Source organism: Aythya fuligula, chromosome 8 (genome assembly GCF_009819795.1).
Source record: "Aythya fuligula isolate bAytFul2 chromosome 8, bAytFul2.pri, whole genome shotgun sequence".
Lineage (NCBI taxonomy): Eukaryota > Metazoa > Chordata > Aves > Anseriformes > Anatidae > Aythya > Aythya fuligula.
Window position 1 is genome coordinate 9,900,092 of NC_045566.1, and position 13,448 is coordinate 9,913,539.

The 13,448-nt window shown below is 39.4% G+C and overlaps 1 protein-coding gene across 1 annotated transcript in view; it reads left to right on the plus strand.

Moving 5' to 3' along the window:
• Positions 1-13,448, plus strand: part of TESK2 (testis associated actin remodelling kinase 2) — a 75,744-nt gene that overhangs the window by 25,182 nt on the left and 37,114 nt on the right. The window contains exon 4 of the mRNA XM_032192002.1: positions 8,193-8,241. Within this exon, the coding sequence (XP_032047893.1) occupies positions 8,193-8,241 (49 nt within the window). The remainder of the gene's footprint in view (positions 1-8,192; positions 8,242-13,448) is intronic.

The following is a 13,448-nucleotide window of genomic DNA, read 5'->3' on the forward strand; positions in this document are numbered from 1 at the left end:
ACAGTACAACGATCTGAAGAGCGAAATGGACTTCTCTTCATGAACTTAAATGATTGCAGGTTTATCACCATTCACATGATTTGCGGTTACGATGATAGTCCAGGCAGTGCAGCTTTCTGAAAGCTTTTGTTGGAGACACAGTGAACTTTAATTTCCTCTTTTTCACAAGACTATTAAATAGTACAGATATAGTACTGATTCCTAAAATATCTTTATAATTAGCTTATCTGATCCGTGAAGTCCTGGCTCAGTCTTCATCAACCGATGCGTAACAACTTGTTTGTTTCCTTCAGTATTTATGAGGATTCAAACCAGAAGCACTTGGATTATCTTTAAAGAGTATTCCATTAATTGGTGTCTGTTCTGTTTTTTCTAAAAACAAACAGAAAAAACCCTGAGAAGGTAGAGAACTTTTACTCATAGTAAAACTGTATTGATTTTACTGGTCCCAGTGTATAGCGATCTGAGTGTTGTAGCAATTTGCTTCTAATCAGAGATTTTTGTCTGATCTGTTTTTTCTGCTACAAAGTGAGATAAGTTCTCAGCAATTATCCTTGCTCTTTATTTATTTTTTAAATGATGTGAGAACTGGAATTTTAGTTTTCAGGATCTTTACTTTTCTTACATCTATTCACCACTCCTTTTCCCTCAGAATTTAGCCCTATCCCCCTTGAACAGAATTACACAGGTGTTGCTGAGAACAAGAGTTATGGTACTCAGTTCTGAGTAATTGTTGAAATTTAAAGGCCTTATGTCTAAGAGATAATATTGATGATATACTGATGTCATCTGGCCTTAGTCTATAAATAATTTGGAATCAGTGGTGTTGCACAGGTGGTCTGGAAGAAAGACCACTAATATATCAATTTATGGGTAAAGCTGAAAAGGAATTCTATTTGAGCTCCCAGCTATTACACAGGATTATCTGTGTTCAACTAAGCAGTTATGAGTGAATGCATAAGAAATAAATGTCATATGTTGAAAGGTATGTCTTATCGTGGCATAACTGTTTTGGAGCATAAATAGCACTCGCTTTGTGAAATGCTTCATCTAAGGCTTTTTCAAGGAGAGCTGGTTCTCAAGTATTAAAAAAAAGTCTTTAATGTAAGTATGCTTGCTGCAGGCAGCAAGGATATTCCTACAGGAAATGCAAATGAGGACTACTTAGTTTTATTATTCTATTGAATAATAATGTACAGTAAAAACTTATGTTTCTTCCTCTATTGCATAACTTGGTGTTTCTGTTTTAGTTATGTTTCACTTAATTTTTGGTTTAAAATCACTCACTGCAGTATTTCCAGTCCCTTCGTGTTATTTGACAGAAGATTTCTCCCTTTCTAAATGTTATCTACCTCTGCGTGTGTGTGTGCACATCTGTATGTATGTTTCAGAAACCTGTAAATTACTGGCGCTTCTTCTAGTTTCATAAAAATTAGCTTAGGACCCATTTCCCACTTCAAAAACACATTAGAAATGTTTCATAATCATTTACTTGCATAGTATAGTGCTGAAAGCTAAAAACATGGTGTTATCAAGTAAGAGCAGTGAAGTACTGCTAAGAGGTCACTGGGAAAATGTTCTGTAACACCATGCTTCTTTATTTTTAGATTTTTAGAAATTATAGACTTGTATTAGTTTTAAAGAGAATGATCTTCTTCCAAGAAGTTCTAATGCATAACTTCCACTTTCCACTGGATCTCCTCCACTTGCATTGTGAGTGATCTCTGATTTTATGTAATACATACTTGCGAGCTTCTTCATCTTCTGTAAGCTCTAGAACTATCTACTGTGAATTTATGCTGTGAATGTGTGACTTTCCATCAGTCCTGAACTGCTCTTTGCCGGTCAGGGCACTAGTGGATTCTTAGGCTGCAATGTTTAGGTCACGTTGAGCAGTGGTTAACTCCAGCTGGCCAGAGGGCTGTGAGACGCTCTCCTACTAAACATCTTGTCAGATTATGAAATGGGATAGATACTGGATTTATGGTATCTAAAATCTGCTTTCAGCCTATTTCAACACGTGTGTTGTTCGGTTAGTTAATATTTTAGAAAGTAAGTGTCAGATTTGGCAATGATTTGTTTATTTTGGTGTACCAAAATCTTCCTTAAACTGGGTGGGGTTATGTTTTTGAACATCCTGATGGTTTAGTGCCTTAATCTGTAAATTAATCTGTCTTTGACATCGAATTCTTCTCTGCTTTATAAGAGCTAAGTGATATGGCATAGAGAAAAGATTCCTCGTTCTAGTATGTTTGGTAGCCAAGGATCATTATTACCCATTGTATAATAAAAAGAAAATAAAAATCCCCTTTGCCAGTGTTCCAGAATGCATTGCAAACTTTTACTCGCTATCCATTCCAACGTGCCTGCAATTAATTTCAAGCTGTTATTGCAAAGATTCTTGTGTTTTTGCCATTCATTGCACCGAAGTGAATAATTAATACTGCTGATTATTTGAGACTGCTTTTGCTTCTGTGCTATCTATATCATCTCATTTTCACAGTTCCAGATGTCTTTTGAGTTTTTTTTCCCCCCCCAGCCTACAAGCACCAGTCTGGTGTCTGAATTAGTCTGACTTTCTTCCATTCCTGAGCACTGCAGAGACTTTACCTTAGTGACCTAGACACTTCTGTACTTCTTTAGGAGGCAGAGTATTCCAGTTCCTCCACTTCTAATACTTGATGAAATATTGGTCTGGTTATTTAAGCTTTAAAAATAACTTGTGTTGCTTGGCACAGAGCTGGAAGGCTAAGTATCACCACTCTCATTTCAGTGTTTCTGTGCTCAAATTCTGCATTTGGCCAGCCATGTAGATCTGTCTTGATCAGAAGACAGTGAAGAGCTTAGTTTTCACTTCCAAGTTCCTGTAAGTGTATCATCCCTGTGGTAGCATCACAAAGACTCTTGTGGTCAAATATATATAATTATATATAAAGTAGATCCGTTAAAAAAAATCTTGATGCAAAGTACATTAGAAAAAGTCAGAAACTAGCCTCCACTAAAGGGTTTATTTTGGCAAAAATGGAACCTCTTTGTTAAGGATGTTTTGGAATAGAAGCTCTTGCAGCTGCATGAATGGTAAAAGTAAGGGGATTTGGAGGTTTTCTGGTCTCCCTCTCTATTGCTTCCTATTTCCATTAGTAGATGTGATTACAGAGGCAGAGTAGATGTTAACTGTAGTATTGTATTTCTTATTCAGTCATCGTCTTGGCGATCAGAAACTAAGTAAGAAAGAGCTGCTTTTCTTGTTCTTCGTTTCCCCCAGGGATCAAATTAAGGACATTTTAGGAGTGGATGGAGCAAAAGCAGACTAGTGGTGTTCATGGAGTGCTCTGAACTGTTTCTACCACCAGCCCCATGTTGCATCATCTCCTCTCTCCATCTCATTCCTGCATGCAAGCTGGAGGACTAAAAAGCTTTTCTGTCTCTGCTCAACACCTCTCCTTCCCCTCGGCGTGGGGATGTGCTGCTTTCTGGCAGCCTGGCTTATCACATCTTACCTCAAAACAGATGGTTAGAGCAGGAATGGAAGAGCGAGCTGGAGTTCTGGTTTGCACCATGTGATGTTTACTATAGCCACGTTAATATGGAGTGGCTGATGCATGATACAGCTGTAATAGCTGGAGGTAGGGGAACCAGAGGTTTGGAGCATTTCTTTACTTCCTTATTCGTTTGTGTCCCACTTAGAGTGCAGGCTTGAGTTAGATCTACTACCAAGGCTGATGTATGTTTGTAAATGTTTTTCAGCACATTGCTGCTTCTCTGAATGCTGCTGCTGCTCTGTGGTCATGAGTTTTTACCTAAATCAAAAGAAGGAAAGAGCTGGAAAGGACTCCAGAAATCTGCCCTTGTCTCCTAGGCTCCAGACTAGGAGACCTGATACCTTTTCATTCTGGTACTAATACCTTTACATTCTGATAATGTCTTACAGGTGTGTTTTCCTCATTGTCAGAAACGAAGTGCTGTGCTAACACAGATTCTGTGTCCCCTGTGCTGTCTCTTAAATTAGCATATCTTCAATTTTGAGATAGAATTTCAGTTTTTAATATCACTACTGTTTTCCTGAAAAAATGCTTCTTTATTTAAGCTGTACCTTAGGGACTTCATTTAAAACAGTCTGTATGCAGAAAGCCTTAGCTCATGGCTAAAGTGCTCTCGTGGGAGCACTTGGAGATATTGCTCACTGCGTTTGGCAGTGAGCGTGCAGACAGATTGACTCATTGATTAAATCTACTTTCTGTGCACGCACGCAAACAAAACAAAATAAGAAGGTAGTGTGTATATTATGCAGACTTCTTTCAAGGAGAATTTTCTGTCAGCTACTTTCAGACAAATCTAGTCCCCTGGGAAAACAATACCCTTTTCTGATGCAATTTTCCCTTATCAAACCCTCCTTTTTGTGAAATTGTGATCGACTTTGTTCCAACAGGTAGAAGAATGGCTTTTGTCTTCGAGCATCATTTGTCTTGTATCAAACAGCAGTGTAACAGAAAGGAAAAAAATATTTTTATTCTCTCTATGTGATGCAGGTATCACAATAGAGAATTTTAGAAATGTTGTACACAATAAAAGAGAGCCTGTGTTGTGTGTAATAGATGGAACGCCTTATCTCTGTCTTAAATCACAATTCAAGTGTAGAAAACTTGAAATATACTTGGTGACTAAAATGGTGCATAAAACATTAAGGAAGGTTTTAATGCATACTTTATATTCTTACTTACTCTTCCTTCATCAATAGTGTAGTGAAGTAAGCATCTGTCTCTTGACCTCGTTTCTTTTTATAATACCGAGCTTGTATGAGAGATTTTTGCATTATTGTGTCTGGTTTGTTTGTTACTTTTAATGTTATCCTGAACCCCCTGAATTCTTTCACCTAAGCATCAGTGGATTTCGGAGGGCATCAGTTTATTATGTCGGACTGTCGCTGACCTAGGTTTATCCACAGAGCAGGTACATGGCTCAGTGAAGTTCTTTTAATGGAAAGCACATGTTCAATGTCTAGATATCCTTAACGGCTGTTTAATCTGGATATTAGTTTTATTTGATTTCCCAAGGAGGCAAAGGTTGGACACTGAGGCTACTGAGTTTTTTTGTCCCCCATCTGTCTAGAGTTTTCTCCCCTGCAGTCTGACTGAGCTGGAAGCACTTTGGTAACTGCCCTAACAGACTAAAAAAAGAAGTCCAGAATACTTTCTTCCTGCTGTCTAGGAGGACAGGTACTGCAGATTGAGGAATAACCTGGCTTTCAGAAGCAGAGTTTTGCAGCATGGGAACATCACTGACACTTGTTAGAAAGCTTTTCGTGGTGGAAATGTTCTGCACTGTACTTAGGGCGGACTCGAATAGCATCCCTCATACATTTGCAGCTTCTGGGGGAACTTTTCCAACTGCTAGTTATGACTTTGGAAGTGATTCAGCTTCTCTGATAAGGCCAGATGTTCCGTCTTGAAAATAAGCTTCCTTATATCCGCAAATGATCTCCTCTTCTGCGGAGAGCTGGCTCATTGAGGCTGCTTCCAACGAGAAATGTTTATAGGAAGCGTAACCCTTGGCTGACAAGACAGCATGCTGAAGTTCACCTACAAGCACATCTTGGCTCTGGAGACAGCGCGTCTAGCCAACAGGAATAATCTCAGCTGCACCGGGCCAGCATGTCAGCTTCCTACCCGCAGAACTTGGAATCTCACCTGGGACGAGCTCAGAAATGGGAATCTTATGTTAAACCTTACTTGGTAATTGTATTTCCTGGTAGCTGCTGCTTTGAATATTACCTTTTAGTGAAAAAGCTTTCCAAGAGTATTTTGTAGCAATACTTGGCTTAACCAGGAGGCTTATTATTGCTTGATAGAGCAGTTAAGGAGAAGTTTTCCAGGAATTTGGATCACTAGAGGTCTGTTCTATCAATCTATTTCCCAGAGTAGGAAAACTGAGATTCTCGACACGGTGTTTTAATGGTTTCAGTATGTTGCTGTAAACTCATTAATTCTGTCTTTATCAGCGTATCTGGTTTCTCTTTTCCTGGCTAATAACTTCTAAAGATGTGGGTTTTATGAATGTATCTGTCCTTCATTTTTCATGCGATCGTGATATTGAGCTTTGTTTTACTATCTGATGTAAAGTCAGAAATGTATGTCTGCTTCCCAGTAGAAAACCGAGATGTTTAAGTATTTGTGAACTCTGAGTAACTTGAGCCAACGTATCTTTTCTGCCTTAAGTGTAGGTTCACAAAGGTAATGAATATGTTTCCATTGAGGCTTCCTTTGACCAAAACAGGTCATCAGAAAAAGTTCTACTAGGATTTTGATGACAGTATTATTTATCCTGTCTGGTAAAGATGAGAAATTTAATTTTACCAAATTTTTGATAATTTATGAATTTAAATGCAATGAAAAACTTAGGTCAAATAGAATGAATTCCTTTATAAAGTTATATTATGTTACTTTTAAATTAGGAAGAGCTGATATATCGATGGAAACAATATTATTTTTGTCTTCATTGTTGAATGAAAATATTGCAGTGATGGAGTAACCTTTGTCATTAACATGTTTCATAGAAGAGAAAACACTTGAAATTTGTCTAATAGTGGAACTGGTATCTTTTTTTTCTGCTTTTGGTTGTGAATAAACTGTTAACACCATGCTTTAAAAGACTCAGAATACATGAAGGTAGAAACAGATTTTTGCTTTGGAGGGGCCTGGATTTCCTAGTTTTAGGAAGCTTAATCTGTAAACAGGTTTACAAAACTGTTCATGTGCAGTTACTGTATGAAATGAAACTCGGGATCAGCAATGTTTTGTGTAGATAGTGTATCTAAACCCATCTCACCCTTTCCCTCAACACTTTGTTGTGCCTTGTTGCTCTTCATTAAGCAACAGGAGTTGTAATTTCACTTTCAAGTAGAAATTTGCATATTTAATTTGGGGAAGATATTATTTGAGGTGAAAGCAAGCAATAGACTTCAAAGTACAAGTCCTGCTTCTCTTTTTGGTTATAAAAACAGATTTCCACAGTTCAGCTTATCCAAAGAACCTTATCTATATTATTTCTTTGGCTGCTTGTAATTTACTAGTCAGCTGTTAGATGAGAGAACAGTAAGGATCATTCATTTGTCCAAAAGCAGCTTAGCTTAACTAGTACTGCGTGTCTTGCAGCATTTTGGTTTTAAATTCGCAAGGTTTTGAGGATATAAAAGGACCTTTTCCTTCAATCCACACAATTCCTCTGTCGTATTTAACGAAATCACGCATTTCTACACCTTGCTTGTAAAGCGGAAATTTCTAAGTATTGTGGAAGTAACAGATGTGTTTCTCCTTGTTGAGACCAAAGTCTAGATAGTGAAACTGGAAATTGGTTACTCCAAAAATGACCAAAACCGTAACTCTGGCAGGAGGGCTCTGAAGTGCACACAGGTTAAGTTGTGCTGAACTTTCTCATGCGAGATGCTTACTGTTAATTTGCATTTTGTCACTTATAGGTTCAGCTTGTATGGTAGTAAGAAATGAGCTTGCAGTTGTTCCTCTGTTTAAATATATGGCAATTTCTCTGTCACTGTGCAGAAAAATCAAGGGTGACAGTCATTATTGTTAACTGCAGGAGTCTGAACCTCGTGCAGTGTAGGCAATGTAGTGGTAAGTGTGTACACAGGGTACCATCGAAACTTGCTTCCATGGAAGTGTTGAAAATAAAAGGGGGTGGGAGGAATGGAGAATAAAAGTACGCTGCACGCACGTGCTCTCATATTCTCGAGTGGTTAGGAATGGGACAGAAAGGAACATTTTTATGCTTAATCAGCAAAATGCAAAGGGAAGTAATTTGCTGTTTGTGCAGACCAACACTGGATAACTTGGCTTCCTTAAAACAGGGAGCTCTCTGAGGCTCTTCCTTTCTGCATAAAACATTATATGCTGTCCTTTGCTTATAGTCAAATCACTAACTTCCCATCTTGTTTGAGCTGTCTCCTGTGCTCTCTTGGAACTGCTTATTGTAGTGTAGGCACATGATTTTGTTTTGTGCTGAGACTTTTAAATAATCACCCTTGAGGTATGCATTGTCTGAGAGGCTGTTTTTTTCCCTTCTTTCTTGGCATAGCCAGTACTTTTTATTATCTTAGTTTCGTTTTTAAAAACAAAGCAAAATAAAAATAGAGGGGGGGAAAAAAGCCCAAACCACTTTTCTTTTCTTGTTTCTTGTAGGTTTATGGGTGTCTGTGTGCATCAAGGACAGCTGCACGCACTTACTGAGGTAAGACTATTTAATGATATACATACTCAATATGAAACTGTTCTCAGGCCAGATTCTGCAGCTGCTCTTCACCTAGAGTCTGTGTCCTTCACAGGGACTCGTTAGTTAATCACGTGCTGCTTGCTATGTGGTGGGAAGGTTGCAGCATCAGGCCTCAGAACTGTACTTTGCTTATAGCCCTGGAATGTCTTTTATCATTAGAAGCTCTCATTAAGACGAAAAAAAATCAGTGGGAACAAAATTCCACTGATACTATTCTAAATAAGAGATGTGGCTTACCACTGAGGCGCCCCTAAGTAGTACTTGTGCGAGACTTTGCTTTGCATTTAACTCTCATGTATACTCTGCCTGCATGTGCATTTCACAGGTGAATCAGGGATGTTTCAGCTGGGTGATACTAATCCGTTCAGTCCTTGCCATCTTTTTATTGGCAATAACATGAACATCTGAGCTTAATCTGGGTTCCATACAGAGGAACTATTCCATTGCCCATGTACCCTGCCAAGGTCCATTTATCAAATGAGAAACTGAGATTTCAGTTCATGTGAGTCTTCCCACCAAATTTCACTCAATTGTGCATTTAATTCCTCCCCCTTGGGAAAAAAAAAAAAAAAAAACAGAAGGGAGTGTTTTCTTGCTAGGAATAGTGTTTACCTTTTTTTGTGTCAAAATCCATAAAAAGTGTATTCTGCTGTTTTAGTTTGAGTAGAGATTGAAGAGACGTTCATGTTTTGTAAATCTCATGTTTATTACTTAGTCTTATTTTGTAGGAGCTGCTCAATAAAAGTTTGACCCTTTCTTCTACTTAAACGTTGTGGTAACATCTATATTATTAATTAGCAATTAAAATGGGTTCCCAGTACACTTGCCAAAGAATTACTGTAGGATTGGAAGAGTCATCAGGATGGTACTGTGTGGCCATCGCTTCCTGCAGCTGTCATGTGCAACTCTGAGGCAAAGGCGAGCATATGTGGGTGGTGAATTTCTTCACCTCTGTGGTGACAATTCAGCAATGATAGTCCTAGCTACTGGTGGCTGCATTTCTAGTGTAAGCGAGGTAAAGACGCTCTCAGAGATTTTAAGGTACAGCGTGTATATGAGGAATCCTTTGATACCAAATAAACTACCCCTCGCCTATTTTCCTTTTCTTCCCTTCCCTACCCCGTGCTCAGAAAAGAAAAATTCTTCAAGATTTGGCATTGTGTGGCTGATTGAGTCCTGCAAGCAGGTTTTGCTAACATTATTGCTAATTTCTTGTGGACCTCTGATCAGTTAAAACAGGGAGATTTCAGGTCTTTCCTGTCCCATAACATATCCTAGAAGAGGTGGGGCTCTATAATGCTTCATTTTTACTAAATATCTGCAGATCCTCTTCAGCGTGTTGTTTTTTCTTCATGTCACTTGCCGTTTAAACATCCCTCCCCACCCAGAAAACCAAGAAAATGAAGCTTCAGCACAACATGCTTCCTCATGGAGAACTATCTTGTAGCTGCCTGCTTTCTTCAGCTATTTTTGAGTTCTTGGCAAGCAAACAAATCCAAGAAAGGCTTCAAAGAATAACTTTTTATAGTTATATAACTTTTTTTTTATAGTTATAATTCAGAATAAGAGAAGAGATTCCTGAAACATTATTTTGAGACCAAAGAGGAAAAGTTTCAGGCTGAAGAAGGCCCCTGCAAAATTTTGAGAAACAGAATGGCTTTAGGAGCAGGTTATAAAAATACACGTAGTGATTACTGCTTTGCTTGTGTGGACCAAGGTGGACATTTAATGCTTTCTGTAGGAAAAGTTGCAACTGAAGGCCATCGTAACTTCATGTTGTAGGGAATCCACATGTTTTGTCCAATACAATCGTTGTTCTTTGGTTTTACAGAGCTTTTAAAACTCCAGAGCTGAGTATGTCCCAGGTGGTGAGATCAGTCATTTCTGCTGACTGTAGAGGCCTTTTTCATCTTGGTGTTTGTGTGTAGAGAGTAATAATTGTGTGCTGATGACTTCTGGAGGTTAGAGGAAGGAGGTGAAATGGCCAGCTGAAGGAATAACAAGTAAGACACGCTTGGTGAGTCACCAGTTCAAATATAGCCCAGGAGGATAAACGAGTTACCCACTGTCTTTGTGGATTTTCTCAGCTTGTGGTCCAAAAAGGTGGTCTCCTAGCTTCCAGTGCTCAACATAATTGATAGTAGCCTGACACTACTAGCACTCGGAGAGCTTCTGCCAAGGTTTCACTTCTTTGGAGGTGAAACTCTTGATTCATCAGCCTGTTCCTTAGTAGTCATCTGAGTCACTGCAAGGAGAATCCTTTCTCTTGCTAGCCTATGCTGGACCTGTCCTGAAAGGAGCTTAATTACCACTTGTAGACGTGGAATGTGCTTAGTAAGAAAAGTTGTGTTTTGCTAGTGTGGTTGATGGTATTTCTAAGTAGAAGGGATACAGCATCACTTAGAGCTTATATCTGGGGGGGAGATGGGAAATCATGTTTCAAGTTTCAGTGGTGTAAGAAATTGAACTCTTGTGGCAAATACTTGGTGAAAGGATTTAGATGGCTTGTGCTTAACAACCCCCGTACTACTAGAAGGCAGGGCAGCAGTCATAAATAGTGTTAGAGGGGCCTCAAAAAATTTCAGTCAGTTAAAGGAATACATTAGTAGCATGTAGTACTTCACTATTGGAAGGCAGCCTGAAGTGTCACTGATTTCTCCTCTTGTATTTAAACACACGGAAAGCTAAACACAGTGAGCACGCCAAGCAGGTTTTTCGCTTGAGGAAGATGTCAGTGGTATGTAGGCTTTGGGTTTTTTCCCTGTTGCCAGCATTTTATATTGTTTTAATTGTCCTCTGTCTTAAGTGGCTTTTGGTTTTAAAACCATTACTCAAGATGCAGTTTCTGTCTGTTTTGTTTTGATTTTTTTCACTAAAAGAATGGAATTGTTTATAGGTTGCACTAGAACCTTGGCCTTGTTTTAAATTTACAATTCTAACAGTTTTGAAAAGTCAGTATTGTTTTTGAAGCTTTACTCAGACCAGAAACTATGGCATATTTTTCTCAAGTAGTTTAATATCTATTCTCAGAGTCACAGAATGATTTAGGCTGGTATGGGCCTCTCTCCTTGCACGTAAATGTTTTAAGGAGGGTGAGGTAGGGGCTTCGATAGGTGCACAGCTCATCTGAGTTGGCATGTGTTAGGCTGTCTCGCCTAACACATGAGCTGTGGATTTTCTGTGCTCACTTTGCATAAAACTGGGGACTGGGTGTTGCTTAGTATTCAACTCTAATCTGTGGCAGGTGGTTTGGTTCTGAAGGTATGTGAATCTGCAGTGCTTACTGCATGCATGTACTCATATAAATCTCCAGCCTAGTTCCAGTCTCTCTGTCAAACCTCTCTGTTTTCTGACCACCTTCCTAATCTGGCAACTCTGTTAGCTTCCCTTTCTTAATCTCCGGGCACTCAGCATCCTCAGATTTTGGGAGACTTGCACAGAAGCACAGGCTCTGGTATCAGTTAGCGTGAGATGCTGCTGAGCTTTCAGAGATCAGGTATGAGCCACTGCTGGAGTGGCAAAGAAATGTGCACACAGATTTCTTTGTTTTACATGCTGTATAGACCTATGCTATTACATGGAAGGCAGTAATGTAGCATACAGTCTAGCATCTAGCCACTCAATAACTCTTTGCTGATCTTAAATTATTCATTGAACTCTGTTAAGTAAATTTATCTGAATTGCCAAGAGGTCAGGCTAAAATCTTGGTATAACTTGATGGATGTGTGTGTACAGGAAGAGTTGTACAGCTTGATAATTCCTTCTTGGAGGAAATGAAAGCCTTGACACCTGCGTGTAAAAAAAGACGAGGAAGGGAGAGTTACGTGGTGATTGGGTTATCTTGCAATTGCAGTGCTTTGCAAACAATAGCTGATTGTGGCTACAGAAGTTTTATGGCTATTATTCATATCGGTTGATAGCTTAAAAAGAAAAAGTGTACAGATTCGCTGCTGCCACAATTTGAAGTTATAGCTTTACGTGCCCTGGGCAAGATCTGACAGGCGCTGGAGCTTTCTCAGGCTGAGGACAGGGCTGTGGCAGTGCGATAGCAGCACGTGCTCAGCGGTGGAGGGCTGGGCGATGTTCTTTCAGCCAGTAGCTGGAGGTGCTGTCTGCCCAGCTTGCCTCTCTGGCAGCCTTTGTCTTTCTCCTTGTTGGTGTACTACCCTGTCAGTCCTTCTGATCCCACCCCAAGTGCCTGGTGTGATTTTAGGTGTTTCATGGATCCAAGATTATACTTGAGCAGCCTTGGTTTTAAGAAGCTGTACACGTGGCATTTGGATAACTCTGAAATAGCTATAAAGGGCAAGGCCAGCTCCTTCAGTGGCATCTTTCTGTGCACCCAGCTCCTTCAGTGGCTTCTGCAGCCACGTTTGGTGAGTCCTTATCAACTGCTTCACACATCTCATCGCACAGATGCTGAGTGCAGACATGCATGAAGGTGCCCTGAAGCCTGAAATGCTTCCTGCGTGCTCAGAGCGGTGATGCCTGCACTAATGCATGCTGGAGATGCGGGTGCTAAAAAGCACTGTAAGAAAAATATCTTGACTGCTGCTTCAGCCCTTTTAAAAAGTGAATCCAAAGGAATTCTTTGAACTAGTGCACGTTTTCAGCTCAATTAATTTTTTATAGCCATGTTGGAAACCCTGGGAAAAAAATTTACTACGGAAATCCTTCCAGACATGTTAATTTTCATCTTGGGCAAGATAATTGCTATTGGACGATTTTGACATGTCTGTAATGGCTTATTGAATCTGGCACTGCTGTTTTTACCATCAACCACAATTAATTGTTTAGAGACAAGAATGCTGTTATGTAGCAGTTGGAAAAACACTTTTTTCTTCCTAGCACGGTGTCCTTTTGCACTCTGAAACTCGTATTAATGAAAGCCTGTGGCTTTGGAAGAGATTTTTTTCAAAAGTTCCTCTGTGATAGCTGAAAACTTTCCTTCCCTGCTTTTCCTCCTGATAGCAGTAGTTTAGGCAAAATGTAAATGCAGTGAGTGGTTTCAGGCTGTTGGAGACCTTCTCTTTGTAGTATTTTTGGCTTTTGGCGATGATTGGGAAGATATTAATAGCTTAAAATTCTTAGAATTGTTAAAATTGTGCTGTTATCCTTCTACAAGGGAGGAAGATAAATTCTTTAAGAGGAAAGGTCCTTCTGGC